Genomic DNA, 19,408 nt, shown 5'->3' on the forward strand with positions numbered 1-19,408 from the left:
AGAAGTGAAGAAAAAAACGATAAGGATAACTCGCTTACCAAGCGCTTTACAAATATTTTTCTCATTGAATCCTCACAACAACCCTGGGAAGTAGATGCTATTTTTATCCCCATTCTACAGCTGGGGAAAGTGAGATAGACAGACACTTAATGACTTGTTTAGGATCACATAATTTAGTATCTGAGGTAGAATTTGAATTTGAGTCTTCCTGACTCAAGGTATGGCCCTCTATTCACTGCCCTACTTAGCTGTCTGTGAAAATGTTTCATTTGATTTAGAAAAGTGCTATGCAAATATAAAACATTAAAAGCAGATCAAAAGTCATATAGAAGGGGTAGCCAGGTAGCACAGTGAGTAAGAACACCGGCTCCAGTGTCGGGATGACCTGGGGATCAAATCCGGGCTCAGATACTCAGCACCACACCCAGAAATAACTGGCCGTGTAACCTTGAGCAAGTTACTTAACCCCGATTGCTTGAAAAAAAAAAGTCATATAGAAGGTCTTAGTGTTGGAACAGGAAGCATTGGAATGAACTGGCCAAAGACAGTAGATGTGTTGAGACCCAAAACATCTTAAGGCTTCCTGTCCCAGGCTTCTCCCATTACTTCACCCTGGCTTTTCTTACTGCATTCTAGTATGCATTATCTAGAAGTAAAATATAGCTACATAATTAAATATCTCTTTACAACCAGACGTGCATCTGTTAAATGCAAAATCATTTCTGTGTGTTCCAGAACAAAATTCAGCATAAAAAACTAATTTGATATTCATCATGGAACCCCACGCAAGGGTATATGTGAACAAATTATGGGCAGTTTTAAGGATCTGCCCTTTAATAAGCCCACCCTTGTATATTAGGCACTAGAAGTCATATGCTAAGGAAGCAAGAAAGAGTAAGGCAGAAGTGATTCAATTCATGGCAAGAGGCGGTAAAGCCCGGGAGGGGTCTATATGAGAAGCGTTCGTGAGAGTCATAAAGCTCTCACAGGACTTTACTGATAGCAATTACTCACAGATTTAAGCACTCGTGGTGTTTCCTTTAGAATTAAGGACAGACAATCAGACCAGGAAAGTAAGATGACTTGCCAGTGACATTCAGCAAATGCCAAAAGCAATATGAGTGCATGTAGGATACAACAGTGAATAATTGCTAATTTCTGAGTATATGTAGACCCCTGGGCCATCCTTCTTCAATGACATGGAAAATTAAATGATTTGGGACATGTGCAGTGGGCTAAATTTTTACTAAATTTTGTTTGAGCTAGAGAAGAAACCCACTTCGTCTTCTCTATATGAATATATAAGATAATATATGTAATATGTATAATTATATAAAATATGTAGAAATTAGATAGAAATTATATAGATAAAATAATATACAATAATACATAAACCTTCCTTTGATTGAATGACTTGACTTCAAGTCCTTCTTAAGGGCAAGCCTCTTAAGAACTCATACTTTCTGCAAACTCTAAGAGGGTCATTTGCCCTAAAGAAGGTGCTGACTTTCATTAGCAAAAAGAGTGTTCCAGTCTGGAAGTTCCCTGTACCAATGAATCGTAGATGGCTTTCCTGCTACAAGTATAAAACTTTAGTTGATATCTTTTTGAACAAAAATATCCAATTTGTTTTTACCTTGTAATTATGCAATAGTCCTAATATAATTATTTCCAGAAAAGGTTTTTTACTTGATGCCCCCAAAATAAAATTGATTTGGATAAATTAACTTGTTGATGGTATTTACAAATCCACAAAATGAGTTCACCTTTTCTTATCCCATTTTTTTCACAGTTATAATATAGTATAATGTATATTAAGAGATTACAATTAGAACTTTTTTTTAACCAATTAAGGAATGTCAGGTGATAGGAATAGAGGCTGGACCTATGATTTCCGTGGTGTAGGGAACTTCCAGAGGGTAGAAACTCTCTCTCTGCCAATGCTGGTTGGTACTTTCACTGTAACTTCCTCTTAGAGAGTTGTTTTGAAAACTTCAAGGTTAAATGATTTGCTCAGAATTTCATTTCTAATATATACTTCTAATATATATTAGAGGGACTTGAATCCAAGTTTTCCCAGCTTTGAGGTTCTGTGTGCTCTTCTGATCTGCTTCTCTAGTGAGTGCAGAGATACTTTCCAATATCATAATTTGCCATTAAAGGGAAAAGGAGTAATATATATTGTTAACTTTGCAAAAATTTTACCTTTCGAAAAAGTATCTATGACTCCTCCTCAAATATATAATTATTATTATCTGAAATTCGTAAACTGCAATTCCTTCATTATAGATTCCAAAACCCAAGTTGCAAAACCTATTTGTCTAAAATTCCTCTCCAATTGTGAATTTTCAAGCTAGGTTCTAAGATCCTCATTATCATGATCAAAATGGAGTAGCAAGAACTCCAACTTATGAGTCAGAGAGCTTGGGTTCAGATGTCTCCCCTCTGACATTTACTTGGGTGAACTTAAACAAAGTCACCTATCCTAAATGAGACTTGTTTCACCTCTATAGTGAGTAATAAAAATGTCATCCAAGCTCCCATCCACCTCTTGATCTATATGGTTCTGTATTCACTATTATTTATTTTTAGCACTTTAAAGATATAGCAATGGAAGGGTGACCATAGGTCGCATTAATCCACCCCCTTATTTTACAAATAAGGCAACTGAAACTCACAATGTGAAAGTGGCTTACCTAATATTACATAGCTGACAAGCTGAAGTTTTGAGATTCAAACCCAGATATTCCAACTAAAAATTCTATCACTCTTTCCTCTGTGGGATGTTCAAAGTTCTCTATTGAGCCAGAGACTTCTCATTAAATTTTGATATGATACATTTTAGAGTGAAAATTTATATTATCTATTGAACATAGTATAACTGGGCTCACAGGTTAATAAACATAATGAGGAAAAACATACATATGTCTGTCTATAATTATGCATATCAGAGCCTACATTAACTAAGGTTATAGCTGTGGTAGAATAAGAATCCATTCATCTCACTTTTTAGAAAGTATTAAGGATGATTATTAAATATGAAAATATAATGTTTCTGTATATTATTTATTTAAAAATGAAACTCTGAACCTCAGTTGATGATGGGATTTATAAATAAGAGAGGCAGATTCTGTAGTGTTAACAGAATGGTCAAATAAAACTTGACAAGGTAAATACAGGATCACATATCAGACTCTCATAAATTGTACTTCATGGAACACTAGACTTAAATTTGTATGCAGATTGTATTTTTATTAGGGTTTTTTTTTTTTTGGTAATTCCCTCAAAGATATGTCATGTCAGGGTATTTGGATATAGTAACTATCATAAGCAATGAAAGAGACATTAGGAAAAATAAGACTGATATAAATCACACATAGTTGTGGTCTGTTGCTAGTTGAAACCGAAGATAGCCTTGTACGTCACAGACATAATTAAAACATCTGAAGAGTTTAGCTATATATAAAGAATTTTGCCTTTCATGCAGGTGGTACGTGTTAATAAGGGTGTGTTTTCTTATTAAGAAAAGTGATTAAAGTTTCTCAGAAGAAAATATATGGGTCGTAGCATTAAATGTGTTCATATCCTGGTCTCACTTTAGCGCTGTGGTGTTGGGTGTCAGGAATATGAACGCAGTTCCTGAATGTCTCCCTGAATATTCGGGAATGAAACAAACCAGATCTGTGTTTAGTTTGAATGGCATCCAGACTCTAATGTTCTACATTAAAGACACACTCTAGCTCAGACTTAGGAGTAAGAGCAAACATTCTTTAAGACCTGGGCAAGTCCAAAAGGAATTACTGAAATCTCCTGTTTCAGGCATGCATTTTAATAGTAGTGCTCAGTGACAAGTCATTAATTCCCTGCAACCTGACTCTAAAGCACAGGTCTCAGAAGGCTAAAATTAGGGGTATTTGTCTGCTTAACTTACTATTTGATCATGTATCAGTGTGATAGGGAAACACAACGCACTTCTGTTAGATTGCAGTTACCTTCCTTGGATGATGCTTGTAGCTGTGTAGAAGAGACTGCATTGAGAATGAGTTCCATCGGTGATATTAGCATATCATCAGCCTGATTCATTCTCCCAAAAAGTGACTTAGGATGATCAACAATGACATGGACTCCATATGGACTGGTAGGAAAGCATAAAGGGAAACAGTGTTGTATATTGGAAAGAGCAATTGATTAGGAGTCAAGAACCAATCCCAGTCATTCCCCCATGCCACCTGTGAGATCTTGGGCAAGCCATCTCTTTGTTTCTTCATCTATAAAATGAGTCAGTTTGGGCTAGGTGGCTCCTAAGTTCTCATCTAACATTATGTCTTTGTTCTTTATAAAGCTAAAATCAGAAGTTAGAGGAGAAAATAAATCATAAAGTATTAATGTGTAAAATATGGAAGGATACCACTTCATGCACATTTGGTTTTCCAATGTAATTTGCATCCCCACCTTTTGCTCAACATTCAGACATTCAGTGCTTTGGGTTATATTTTTGCCGTTTACAAGTGGTAGGTGGAGTCAAGAAGACTCATCTTCCTGAGTTCAAATATGGCCTCAGACACTTACTGGCTGTGTGACCCTGGGCAAGTCACTTAACCCTCAAATCCCACTCTGTAGGAGGAGGTTCATCCCCTCTCCAGTTCCTTCTCCCTCCTTCCCCTGAGATTGCCTTTATTTACACTCTATACATCTTGTATAAATATAATTATTCCCATGTTATCTTCCTCGTGAGAAAGTGAGTTTCTTGAGGGCAGGGATGGAGGGTTTTACCTTTATATACTCAGAGCTCAGTACACTATTATAGTCTTCCCAGTTCTTCAGGCTTACCACTCAGGTGTTTTCCTCAACTCTTTCCTCTGTCTCACCTCCACTCCCCCTTATTCCATCTATTGCCGAAGTCTATTCATTTTACCTTCCTAACCTCTCTTGAATTACTCCCCTTCATCTGCTCTGACACTGTTACCATCCTGGCACAAGACCTTATCACCTCACACATAGATTATTTCAATAGATTGCTAGTTAGTCTGGGCTGCCAAAAGTCTCTCCCTACTTCACTTCATTTTCCACTTAGCTGTGAAACTGATTTTCCTGAAGCTCGGATCTGATCATGTCACTGTCCTACTCAATAAACTCTGGTGGCTCCCTCTTACCTCCAGGATCAAATATAAATGTAACTTTTGTTCCATTGGTATGGAACTCTCCTTACTAGTGGAGATGAATGCCCTGCCTTGTGCGAGGGGCAGGACATCGTTGGCAAGAGTCACATAGTAGGACCATTTTCTATTAAATTCAATAAACATCAATTCTTGGTCCGTCACCCTTCCAGACTCTTGCAGCTCCAGTCCCCTTGGAGACTCAATATGCTTTGAGTTGAGTCACTTTAGGAATTGCTAGCTTCCAGTTTCAAGAGAGAACATGGAAGAGACCAGCCCCGCTTGAGGTTGCTGAAGGAAAAGACTCTGGAAAAACATGAGAGGAGCTGACGGTTTCCATCATGTCATTCATTATTCCTGTATTGCTACACTAGAGACTTTTGCGTGAGATCAAGGACAGTGCTTCTTGGTTGAGCTGAGTTGTCCTGATCCCAGTGGGAGAGCCCCTTCACCCTGTATTGTCTGGTATAGATGTCTACCTTCTCTGATTTCTGTTTTGTTATGATTTGGAAAAATGGGTATTCACTATGTGTTCATTTGTAGAACTGGTATTTGGTGTTTCCACCAAACTATCAAGCCTTGGATATAGAGCTTGGGGTTTCCCTTCCTCCAATAATAATAAAGTAGTCAGAAGTTAGCTCAAAACCAATCATATCCCTAGGAACAATATTTAAGGGAGCAGATAGGTATGCTTCCAACCTGAGTAGATCAGAGTTGCCTCTACCTTCCTGCCTCTCCTCCTGGAAGGAATTAAGATCTCCCTTGGAGAAGGGAAGGGGGTTGGAGTGGGTAAAGATGTCTATTTTGTCTCCCTTCAAGCTACAACAGCCCTGCCCTAAGTGATCACCTCACTAGACACGGACTCACCTTTGTTCTGTACATAAAATCCTCTGTTTGGTATTCAAATTCCTTCCTCACCTTGCCCTTTCCTCCCCCTTCCAGTCTTCTTACACCATACAACCTCCTCTGTATTTTGTGATCTAGTGACACTGGCCTCCTTGCTATTCCACAAACAAAAATTCCTCCTCTTGGCTTGAGGCATTTTTTTTTTTCTGTCTATCCCCCATGCCTGGAATGTTCTCCCTTCTCATTTCTGACTTCTTACCTCCCTGGCTTCTATCAAGTCTCAGCTAAAATCCCACTTGGGGCCATCTCCAGTCCTGATCCATATCTTGTCACTGGACCCAGATGGCTCCAGAGGAAAAACTGAGGCTGGTGACCTTGTGGGTTGACTCCCTCACTTAAATCCAATTCGCTTGCAAGTCATGACATCATCTTCCTGATGACACGGTCCTCTTTGAGAATAAAGGGCAAACAACAACAAAATCCCACCAAACAAAATTCTCCAGGAAGCATTTCCCAATTCCTTCCCTCTAATGATTATTTCCCATTTATCCTGTATAAAGCTACGTTTATCCATGTATAAAGCACATGGTTGTTTGCATGCTGTCTCCATTAAATTCTCGGCTCTTTGGGAGCAGAAACTTTTGCCTTTGTATTCCCAGCACTTAACACAATGCCTGGCACATAGTAGGAGCTTTTTCTATTAAATTCAATAAACATTTATCGAGCTTAATAAGTATTTATTGACTGACTAGCACAGAGCCTGGCATTTAGGAAGTGTTAATTCAATGTTTGTTGATCGATTGTTGACTAATCAGAATAACTTATACACTTATTATTGAAAAATGACTAGGGCAGCTAGGTGGCTCAGTGAATAGAACACGGGCCCTGGAGTCAGGAAGACCTGGGTTCAAATACTGTCTCAGACACTTGACATACTTACTAGCCATGTGACCTTAGGCAAGTCACTTAACCTCAATTGCCTCCCTCCAGACAAAGAAAAAAATGACTAACAGCATAGATGGGGCAGAATGCAGCAAAGAGAATGAGAAGAGCTGAGCAAAACAGAGCAAAATTTTCAGGGAACTAAATAATTAGCTATTGGGGAACATGAGGTTTCATCACTGAGTAAGGAAATAGGTAACAACTAAAATTTCAAAAATGCTGGATGTCCCAATCATAACTGAAAAAAGATTTACAAGATATAAATACAAAATATGGATATGTATCTGACTCCAATGCCTGACCATGAGGCTCAAACTGAACCCTGAGTAATGTATCTTGAAGCAATGAAAATGAGTTCTTACAAAAGCAAATTGAGTGATTCTGTGGGTCAAATACTCCATTAGCTTAGGTTGTGGATGGATACGAAACTGCTATGGTTTTGTCTCACAGACTCAAATGTCCTGGGTTGGCTTAGTTTTCGAGCTCAATGAAAAAAGGTTAACACATGAGCAGTCCAGGCATTCTGGACATAATTTGAGGTTTGCTATTCTGTTGCCTCCTCCAGGAAAGACGAGCAGCCCATGTGGCCTTTCTTTTATGGAATCCAACTCAAGCATGCTGTTCTAGTCTGCTGAAAGGTTTTAGAACTGTCTGTGACTAGTCATGGACAGGTAGCAACAGAAGACTTCATTTTTATACAGCATTTCCAACATGGACTTCCCATAGGACAAAGCTCCTGGAAATGTCCCAGAAGTTTACTATCCCACCAAATAATAAAGAGAATAAACCTGTTTGGTTTATCTTTATTTTTTTCCAAGTAGACTATTTTATCAATGCTTAATTTTTTTTTAATTAAGGGCTTATTTCAAAAACAAGAAGAATGAATTTGGAAACCAATGAAAATTTATAGAGTTGGTTGGCTTTTTCTTCTTCTGATGATTGATTATGGCAGTATAAGAATATTAAAGTTTCTGACTTGGGAACAGGAAACTTGGTAATTATCCTTTCCACCATATAGAAGTTTTGGGACCTCTGTAGCCAAGTGGATACATATATCTACTTATTCATATGCCACACTGGTGAGGCCAGAAAAAGTTTTCTTATTCCCATTTTTTAGTCAAATCAGCTGATACAAAGTAATTATATGAGCTGTTGAATGCCACACGGGAGGTTTGTGGCACCACTGGAGCCAAGAAAGCTACCACAAATTTACAAACAGCCAAAGTGCATTAATGTATAACCTAGAACTAAAAAAAATTAGGATCTCCCTCTCACCTTCCCAGTCCTGGGATATTCTATTCACGCATTGTCAGCCCCTTTGGTCCAGCTTGGACATGAGTCTCTCTGCCAGCCTTATTTCCCTTTATTGTACCTTAAAACCTCTCTTGTTTTCTCTTCCAACTTGGATAACATATGTACCATTTGACTTTATGTAACCCCAAAGGATCAAGCTAGGTTTGTGTTTTTTAACCACAGGCTTTAGTTATATGTATTGGTTGATTGAAAGCAGATTTTCTTCATAGTGTGTATTTGAAAAGAAAAAAAAAAAGAAATACCAACAGATGTTTGTAAAGCCAGAGTGTTAGATTATATTTAGTAAGGCGCCTTTTGCCTACCAGCTTTAGATAATGCACACATAAGACACTGACCCTCCCAAAGTTTGGATAGCTCAATAAACATCCCAACTTTTTGCCTCAGTGTTATCTAGAAATGTCAGTTTCCAGCATTTCCTGCTTATAGTGAAATAGCTTTTGAACTATGTTCCAAGAAATGGTATAAAGACACCCTAATATTCATTTGAGAAAGTTAATGGAGAAGCAAAGCATTTTTGCTTTCTGTAAAAGTTTTATATCTGAATTAAGGAATGAATAAAATACCAAATAAGCTTCTTTAGATTAAGGGTTTTTTCCCCTGTGCATATGCATCTAAACATTACATCTATGTGTGTGTGTGTGTGTGTGTGTGTGTGCATACACATATATAATTTTATTAAATATTTACCAATTACACATTAAAAATTTTAATATGGAGTTTTAAATTCTCCCCCTCCCTCCTGCTTGTCCCTCACTCCTTGAAAAGATAAGCTATATAGATTTGAAGTCATGCAAAACATATTTCTATATTAACCATATTGCAAAAAACACACCCACAAAAATCAACAGAAAAATAAAGAAAACACAAAAAGTATACTTCAATCTGCACTCCGAGTTCGTTAGTCTCTCTGGAGTTAGATTGCATATGCATTTTTAACAGATGCTGTTGCTATTTTAAAAACTGACATTCCACAGTCATTTTTAATAGGAATTGTAAGTAAATGTGGGCTAATTAAGACTAAACACAACACAATTAAGAAACATCATAACACCTGAGGTCATTGTTTGAGGATTATTTTTTCCTTCTTTCTATATTTAAGTAAACTATAAAATTTTCAAAGTTTTCTTACTAAAACTTTTGGCTTTGTATACATGCTTTGTGGACCGGACTTGTGATTCTGTAGGATCATAGATTTAGACGTGGAGAGAACCTTGAAAGCCATGGAGTGCAACCCCCTCTTTTTATAGATGAGGAAACTTAGACCCAGAAAAGTTAAGACTTAGACTAATCACAAAGTCTCTATGACTGCACTACAATGGATGAACATTGGGATGGGAAGCTAGGAAAGATTTCTGACGTAGATTGGCAGCTAATTTCCAAATTAGGGTTTCAGTATACTCTTAGCATAAGTAGAGTAGACATAGACTATACTAGTAGAGATGCTAAGTAATGGCTGCTACGGTTACTATCCTCTCTCCAAGATGAAACAACTCTAGCTTAAAACTGATATTTAAACAAAGGACAAGTGGACAAGTTCTTGATTTTTCTAGAATTCACTTTTAAATTCAAGACTGGAAGTTTCCCTTTCAGAGACCAAAACTTATAGGTTTATGTTTTAATATAACAAATATTTAAAATAATTAAATTTATACCTTATTTAATGGTTTTGAATGAATTATATTGGTTTATGATAACATCATAGCAGTGTATTCAATTTATAGGAATCTGCAAGTATTTACTGAATAATAGTATATATTACTAATATAGTACGAGGCACATTTGTGGATTTAAGAAAAGTGGAATTAAGAATGAAATATATACTATGTTGATTTTTATGAGGAAAAATAAATGAGAATAGGCAGACAAAGAATCCTGGGGGGAACTTATCAGAAATGACTAAAGAATTTTGATGCATTAATCATCAGAAAATAATTTCAATGTAAATAGTGTTGGAAGCAAGAAAAGATATAAAATTTTGGGGGAAGACAAAGGAAAAAAATACATTCAACTGGGGGAATAAGGGAATGGTTCATAGATAAGGAATTGAATTGGGCCTCCCCGGATAGGTAGGATTTTAATAGGCAAAGTTTGTGGGACCTGAATACCAGACAGAACATACACTTGATGCTATATAGGAAAAAAGATCCATTGTGGTTTATGAAGCAAGGGATTGGCATGATGAAAGCTGTGTTGAGGGAAAATTAACCTGGCAGTAATATAAAAAAGTAAAAACCTCATTAGCATATTCAATTAGACATGCCATGACTCCAAGTAAAGAATGTCCAATGGGGAAATTTCTAAGCACTGTAACGCTGGGAAGTTTTAACCTAACTGCTTTTAGCTAACCTCAGCAGATATACCAAAATCCCCAAATCAACTGTTGTATCTAACATGCTATTTGGATATTTTATTAACAATTCCAGTTTAGGAGAGGTTATATTTAAATCAGCTAACCTTCTTTCTTTTTAGTTCACGACCTAGAAAGTAACTTATAAATAGATGCTCAATTATATCTTCCTCAGAGAGTCAAACAATAAAAGGTAAGAAAGGAAAAATCTAAGGATCACATTCTCACATTTCCAGGAAGTTCATTAAAATACAACCTTCAGAAAGCATTCAAGCATGTGGACTGTGACCTTTTTAACACCGTACAATTTGAGTTGCATAAATGCCATGTTTGTTTTTTAAGAAGAAAACGCACATGCCAATTTACTGTGTGTATGGCATTTACTGTGTATACCAAGTTATTATGATACTTACCAGTAAAGATTTCTTTTTCTTTCCCCCTTCCTTTTTTGTTTTCTATTCAAACAGCAAAACTTAGAGAGTAACCTCACCAACCTTATTAAGAGGAACACTGAACTGGAAACACTTTTGGCTAAACTGATTCAAACTTGTCAGCATGTTGAGGTAAGTGTATTTTTTTTTAAAAAATGTTTTTTAATGTTTCTGACTTAGGGTCTACACTGCATGTCCAAAGACCCAGGTTTGAAACACCATACTTAGGAAGAACAATCTGTTGTACATATCATGGCTTTCAGAGACCCTCCAAGGATTTCCAGATAAGCAGTTTGTAAACCAGGAAGACTTCAAAACTCAACCAAGCTAATAAATATTTGAAAAGCAAGCCACTCTAAGCATGCATTTGAAATAAAAATGAACGGGGATCATACTTTGAAATTTGGAGAGGACCTTCCAACTCAACTTAGTCCAACTCCCTCATTATGAAAAAATGTATAAGTGAGGTCCAGAGAGGTTAGCCACCTGGCCCAGGTCACATAAGAAGTCAAGTGGAAGAGCCAGGATTGGCACCTGTCTCTTCTAATGCCAAAATCCAAGATTCTTCCCATTACACCATGTTAATAGGAATGTTGTAAAAATTCCTTCAGGGACTGTCATTCCCCCAGTGACAGCCTTCCCCTAAGTCATTTTAATCAGCCACAGAATCATAGAATTTTACAGTTGAAAGGATTCTTTCTGTCCTTTCTAGTCTGAACTCTTAACCCCAGTGCAGAAGGAGTGCTTACAAACAAATGTCAAACACAGTCCATGAGAGCAGCTGGAAACAGACTAAAACATGATTGGGAAATATTTTTTTTAATAAATAAAGATAGAATAAAATATAGGCAGGGGCAGCTAAGTGCACAATAGAGTGCCAACCCTGGAGTCAGCTAGCCTTAGACACTCACTAGCTGTGTGACCCTGGGCAAGTCACTTAACCCTGTTTGCCTTAGTTTTCTCATCTGTCAAATGAGCTGGAGGAGGAAATGGCAAAGCACTCTAGTATCTTTGCCAAGAAACCCCCAAATGGAATCGTGAAGAGTGAACATGACTGAAAAAATTGAACAGAAACAACACAAACACAGATAACATTAACATGTGGGTTTTTTTTTTATTCTATGGGGCAGTGGCTAGATTTAGTACAGAGGGCTCTCTGAGTCCGGAGTCAGGAAGTCAGTCTGAGTCCGCTCAAATTGCCTCAGCCCCTCATTAGTTGGGCGACCCTGCCTCAGTTTCCTGAGCTGTAAAATGGTGCTTATCACAATGCCTGGAACATTTTTGTTATTTTTCAGTCATTTCGATCATGCCCAATAGGCCTTATGTAATGCCAGCTTTTAATATTATCATTATTCGGCTACATGCTCACAGGGATACGCCCATTTGGTTTAGTGGCCAGACTTGTATTTGAGTTTGACCCCATTGCCTTGCAATGTGCTTGAAGGGGATTCCTATACTGTGTGATATGTTGCAGAGGATTACAACCCTACCAAAATGTCCCTCTACATCCCTATATTATATATGATGGAGGGTGTGGAGTGAGAATCCTTCTCTACCAATTCAAATCAGTACATTCTCCTTAACTTTTAGAGTTGATTAGAATACAAGGAGTTGTCTGTGAACATGCACCCATTATGTGTCTGTGATAAGTAGCATTCGAACTCGGACCTTTCCGACTCTGGGGCCAGCTCTCTAACATAGGTAACATAATTAATTGTTATTTTGCCATTTAGTGTATATCATAAGAGATGGAGTGCTGTGATCTGGATCCAGCTGGAGGGGACTTCAAAGAGGATGTAGAGATTGTGCCTCATACTGAAGATTTTTAAGGACCCTGCTCCAAACTGATTTGAGGACAAAATCTTAGTTTTGTCCCAGTGACTTACCTATGCTGTGAAATGCTGCATCTTCTGGGGCAGCTAGGTGGAGCAGTGAATAGAGCACTGGCCCTGGAGTCAGGAGGACCTGAGTTCAAATCCGACCTCAGACGCTTAACACACTAGCCATGTGACTTTGGGCAAGTCACTTAACCCCAATTGCCCTCCAAAAAGCAAAACCAAAACAAAACAGAATGCTGCTTCTTAAATTCACCATAAAGCTTCTGTAAAAATTCTCTAAAGGCAGTTAGGTGGCACAGTGAATAGAGAACTGGGTCTAGAATCAGGAAGACCCGGATTCAAATCTAGTCTCAGACACTAGCTGTGTGATTCAGGGTAAGTCATTTAACCCTGTCTGCCTTTCTTCATCTGTAAAGGGAGGATACCTCCCAAGGTGGTTGTGAAGATTAAATGATTAAGTATTTGAAAAATTTTCAAACCTTTAATTGATGTATAAAAAGTAGCTATTATTATTATTCATTATTATTAGACCTAATGGTGTTCCAGTTTTCTCACCATCAATACTGATATTTTGGAAGAAAAAAAAATTAATGGCATTTTCAAAAAAAATAAATCCAGTTAATTTTCCAGGTAATATAAATAGCTAACATTAAAGCTTACAGAGCCTTTTATGTATATTGTCTCATCTGACCTCCACAATTACCCTATGAAACAGGTGCTATTAACATTAATGATGATAGTAGTCTCCCTATTAAGGTGAATAATAGCCAACAATTACATAGTGCTTGCTTTGTGCCAAGTACCGTGTAAGTGTTTTACTATTAGTACCTCATCTGATTCTCAGAACAACCTTAGGAGGTAGGTGCTCTCATCACCCCCATTTTACAGATGAGGACACTGAGGCAGAGAGCCATGGGTCACACGACTGACACAGGATTCAGACTTAGACCTCCCCACCTCTAAAGAGTGTGCTATGCCACCTATCCAATTCTTTATGGATAATTTTCCATTTAGAGCCCATTAAATACTTACTATACACTGGGCATCTCCCTAAGTATCAGGAATGCAAAGGCGTAAGTGAAAAAGTAATTGTCCTCAAGAAGCTTGTATTCTAATGGAGGTCACTGTAGTGTGTATGTGTATATACACATACACATACACAGACAGACATATGTATGTATGTTATACAGTATAATATCTATAGAATTCATTTTATACACATATATATTTCAATGTAGTTTGGGAAGGGGGACAGGTCGGTGGTGCAGTGAATAGAATATCAGCCTGGAGTCAGGAAGACCCAGGTTCAAATCTGGCCTCAGACATTTGACACTTACTAGCTATGTGACCTTGCGCAAGCCACTTAACCCAAATTGCCTTGTCTTCCCCCCTCCCAAAAAAAGAGTTAGTTTGGGAAGAGGGGCATTAACAATTTTTTGAGGAGCATTCACAGTAAAATTCTCTTCTGATGCTTCATTATGGTGTAGAAGTGATCCATAGTTCTTAAAATACCAGGCAATGGAAAGTCGTCTCTAGCACATCAAAGCTGAAGTGAATCTTTCAGTGGGTCTAGTAATAAACAGTATGTTTCTCATCTGTTAACCAAACTAGTTAAATTTGGAGAGGCTCTTTACCAGAATGTTGCCCACCATGGAATAGATTCTTCTATACCGTGTCTATTCTTCTGAATTGGTAGAAGGAGTGTCCATCTGATGAAATCACAAATTCTAGAAGTAGTCAAGGTAAAGAGGAAAAATCCAGATCTGGATTCAAAGGACCTGGATGGCAATTCTAGCTCTGCCACTGTGTAACCTTAGACAAGTCACTTAACTCCTCTGGGTCTCTGATGGCCTCCAAAGCCCTTTCCAGCTTCAGATCTATGACTGACCAAACCATGTGAAGGAATGATAACAGGGCACTCTCCTCGTGAGTTCTCTTTTATTGTCCTTCCTGTTTTTGTATCTTGGATTTACAGTGGAAATAAAAGAATTTGAAAGTTTCCTCCCACCCACTTGACTTATATTCTCCTTCTCATTTATCAATTGGGCCTTTTGGAAGCAGAGAGCACAGTGACAGTGGAGATAATAAAAAAGGGGGAGGATAAGGAGAGAAAGAAAAGGGAATGAATAATAAGAGAGGAAGGAGGCGGGTGCAAAGATTTGAAAGATGAGCCAGAGGGCCAATCAGTTGCTTCTCCTACTCCAAGTATTGCCCTAATAATCAAATGAAAACCATCTCTCTGATGATGTGAAGAAGGAACCAGATTATAGCAGCAGCTAGACCCATAACAGATTGTGGTGCTCACATTTTCCCTCAGTCCAACTTTCCACAGCAGAATTTGCCAATTGCAATTCTCTAAAGAAAAGGTTGAGTACTGCTGATTAGGCTGCAATGTAAATAATAATGAAACTCTCCATAATGTTTTCATTTATGTTGAAAAGGGTGAATGTGTCTTAAAGGAATGAAAGAATGGGGAAAATTGAATGATACAACTGTCCTATATTTCTGTTTTATGATGTGATGGCATTTTATATTTGAGACAATAACAAAGAGTTATGTTTCCTCAGTTAAAATTACCTGAGTTATGTAGAGGAGTCTTATAAATGTTTTACAGCTTTGGTGCTTTTTTACATTCGAGTAAAGCCAGCCTAGTTACCAAAACATCAACCTCTGGTTTTCATTATTGTCTTCAGTGATTTCAGATCGACTCACTTGTTGATTCATTATTAGTTTTGCTTGAATTTACATAGTGCTGTTTCTCTTAATGTTGATATAAAATTGGGTTCCTGTTAAGATGAGTAATTTTCAACTATAGATGAAGTTTTCATTCAGGAAATTTACAAGGGGCTTTCATTCAAGAGATTACACTTTGGTCTATGTATTTGTAGCTTTGTAAATGAAGCTTCTATTGGATAGATTAGGCACCCCTGGAAATAGACCATCATGAAGCATGGACAATTTGTGCCAGACAAGTAGTAAAGAGTACTATCATTTCTGCTGTGGGTTTGTTTGTTTTTTTATATCTCCATATTTCCCTTGGGAAGGAGGATATGGATGCTTGTGAGTGGATACATTTTGGAATTATTTAAGAGATTGTATTGAGCAAGATAGTATTAGCAATCAGCAACACCCAAGTTCAAATGTTGCCTCAGATATTTATTAGCTGTGAGATTTTACTTCTCTCAGACTCAGCTTCCTCCTCTATAAAATGGGAGTAAAGTATATACCTCACAGAGTTGTTGTGAAGCTCAAATGAGATAAAAGATGTAAAGCGTTTACAAACTTAAATGTTACATATTTATATGCTATACATTTAGCTATTAAATGCTATATGTTAAATGCCACATATTTATAGTTAAATGCTACATATTTATCTTTAAATACTATAAAATGATACATATTTATTTTTAAATGCTACATATTTATATTTACATGCTATACATTTATCTTTTAAATGCTGTGTATTAAATGCTACATATTTATAATTAAATGTTATATATTTATCTTTAAATGCTATAGTTACTACATATTTATATTTAAACGCTACATATTTATCTTTAAATACCATATATTTTCAAATGCTAGATATTGCTATTTGAATTAGGCAGAACAAATTGAGAAATTAGAACCTTTGGAACCTCAACAAAAGACAGTGCTGTGGAATGAATAGAGTTCTGGGCTCTGAGACAAGATCTGGGTGATTCAGATCCCAAATCTGATACCCATTAGCTATGTGACTCTGGGCAAGTCACAACCTCTTTCTTCCTTGGGCATTTCCTCCATAGCTAGACTGCTGTATTCTTTGGCAGATGCGGTTCTCACAGTGGATTCTCAGACTTTGAGCTAGAATAGATTTCAGAGGCCATCTAACCCAGCTTCTTCATTTTTCAGATGAAAAACCTGAGGCCCAGGAAAGTTCATTGGTTTGCCCAGGTTCACACAAATAGTAAGAAGAAGAGCCTGGAAGTGAATCCAGATTCTCTTATTCCAAATCCAGTTTTCTTCCTACTGTCCCACCATTGCCTTTTCACTGATGACACCACATTATATATATATATGCCAGGATTTGACCTGGTTATATTATATTTCTTTATTACAACAGAGAATCCTCTTTTTTGGAGGGGTAGTACAATTGAAAGCAATGGTTGTTGAAAATAAATGTTATTGACTTACTGTGAATGTTTCTCTATAAATGTGGCTCCAGCCTAGTTTTACAGGCTTATTCCACTCCATTTCCATTCATGCACTCTGTATTCCAAACAAACTGTACTACCAGGCATTGTGCAGTCTCATTTATTCTTTCATAAGCACTAGGGAGGACATAAAATCTAGATAAAAGCTAGTTCTGCCCTCTTCTGCCTTTATGAATCAAATTTATCATCCCCCACACATGAACCACCGTTGATCCACATTAATACCTATTAAAACCCTGCTCTTTCAAGGCCCATCTCAAGTGTCACTTTTTCCATGTCACTTCCTTAATTCTACTAGCTAAAAATAATCTGTATTTCCTCATTTTATATATTCTACATATGTTTATTTATTTGCATAAATATTTTATTTCCCCTACTAAATGGTAACACAGTTAAGGGCAAAGATTATTTTTAATCTGTTCCATTTGTTGTTTTTTATAATTTAAAAAAAATCTGAGCCTGTAATTCAATTAGTGTTGGAAACCCCTAGTTTGGAAACCCTGTCCACTGATGCACACTGGGGACTTTTCTGAAATTTCTAAGTCTGAGAAAATTACCTGAGGCCCTTACAGGTGAAATGACCTGCCGTAAGCACTCAGATCTATGCTTCAGGAACAGGCCAGGAATCCTTGCCTTTATGGTTCTGGATTCAGCCCTCTATCTACTCTAACAGAGGTTCTTAATCTGGGGACTGTGAGCTAGATAGAACAATAGATCAATAGATCAATCAATAGATAAATAGATGGATGGATGAGATAGGCACACAGGCTGGTGGAGAAATAGACAGATGGACAGACATATAAATGATTGATAGATAAATGATAGAGAGAGAGATGAATAGATAAGCAGAGTCAGATGGACAGGGATGGGTAGATGGATGAATGGGTTGATAAATAGATAAATGCATAGATTGATGATAGAGATGGATAAGGATGGATGGATAGATGGATAGAGATAATAGAGAAATATGGATAGAGACAGGTGATTGATAGAAATGTATTTCAATATGATTGGTTTCCTTTGTAATTCTATGTATTTTATTATATTAATTTAAAAGCATTATTCTGAGAAAGGATCCATAGATTTCACCAAACTGCCTCAGGGGGCCATGACACAGGAAAAGTCAAGAACCCCTACTCCCCATCATTCTGTTTCTTCTCTATATCATGCTCACAGTAAGTGTAGATGCCTAATAACTCTCTTTGAAATTTAATTGAATGAAATTTGAGACCAGGCATCTTAGTTGGCTAAAGAATGGTGCTTATGAGGGCTAAGTTTCCATATTATTTAGATCCATTCTATATTGTGAGCATTAGTTACAACCTAGCTGCTTCATAGCTTTGCTCTTAAGAAGGACCAGACAAGAATAATCAGTAAACATTTATTAAGTGCCTGCTTTGTGGTAGGCACTGTGCTAAGTGATGCAGCTTGATGCATAAGAAAGAGCATTAATTCAGTGAAGAAACCTTAACTACTTTTAGAGAACCAAGCCAAGTCTTGTGTTCCACTGATGGAGGGTGAGCATTATTATCTGTGTGTGTTAAGGACAAGTATTTATTCCATTGTGTGGAGCAGTTGCCTTTCCAAGGTTTACACAAATTGCTCACAGTGCTAAGACACCAGAAAGAGCTTGAACTTCCCCCTTTCTTCTCAGCAGTCAGCCTTTTGGTGGGTATTGCCAGTCCTCAGGAAAATAAATCTTATGCCAGCTGGAACCTGTATACTTTGAAAGGGTGGGGAAAACTCCTAATGACTATAAATCAAATCAGTGAAAACAAATCCTTCCAGATGAGGAAATGCCACTCCCTCCCAACATCCACACCCCTACCATACACATTTCCAAGGCCTTTATTTATAATGCAAGAAGTTGGTGTTTTGTCTTTTCTCTTCTTACCTTCTTTCCTTCTTTCCTTCCTTCTTTCTTTCTTTCTTTCTTTCTTTCTTTCTTTCTTTCTTTCTTTCTTTCTTTCTTTCTTTCTTTCTTTCTTTCTTTCTTTCTTTCTTCTTTCTTTCTTTCTTCTTTCTTTCTACCTTTCCCTCTCTCTTTCTCTTCCTTCCTTTCTTTCTTCCTTTCTCTCTCTCTTTCTCTCTCTTCCTTTCTTCCTTTCTCTCTCTTTCTCTCTTTCTCTCTTTCTTTCTTTCTCTCTTTCTTCCTTTCTCTCTTTCTCTCTCTTCCTTTCTTCCTTCCTTTTTTCCTTTCTCTCTCTTTCTCTCTTTCTTTCTCTTTCTCTCTCTCTTTCTTCCTTCCTTCCTTTGTTTCTTTCTCTCTTTCTTCCTTGCTCTCTTTCTCTCTTTCTTCCTCTCTCTCTCTTTTTTCCTTTCTCTTTCTCTCTTCCTTCCT

The 19,408-nt window shown here is 37.3% G+C and overlaps 1 protein-coding gene across 5 annotated transcripts in view; it reads left to right on the forward strand.

Moving 5' to 3' along the window:
- MID1 (midline 1) overlaps positions 1 to 19,408 on the forward strand; it is a 459,261-nt gene that overhangs the window by 358,710 nt on the left and 81,143 nt on the right. For all 5 annotated transcript variants that reach the window (XM_069066924.1, XM_069066926.1, XM_069066927.1 and 2 more), the window contains exon 3: positions 11,073 to 11,168. In XM_069066924.1, the coding sequence (XP_068923025.1) occupies positions 11,073 to 11,168 (96 nt within the window). The remainder of the gene's footprint in view (positions 1 to 11,072; positions 11,169 to 19,408) is intronic.

This window comes from Petaurus breviceps, unplaced genomic scaffold (assembly GCF_028583685.1).
Source record: "Petaurus breviceps papuanus isolate PSGF00001 unplaced genomic scaffold, PetGlider_PUasm1.0 90731, whole genome shotgun sequence".
Taxonomy (NCBI): domain Eukaryota; kingdom Metazoa; phylum Chordata; class Mammalia; order Diprotodontia; family Petauridae; genus Petaurus; species Petaurus breviceps.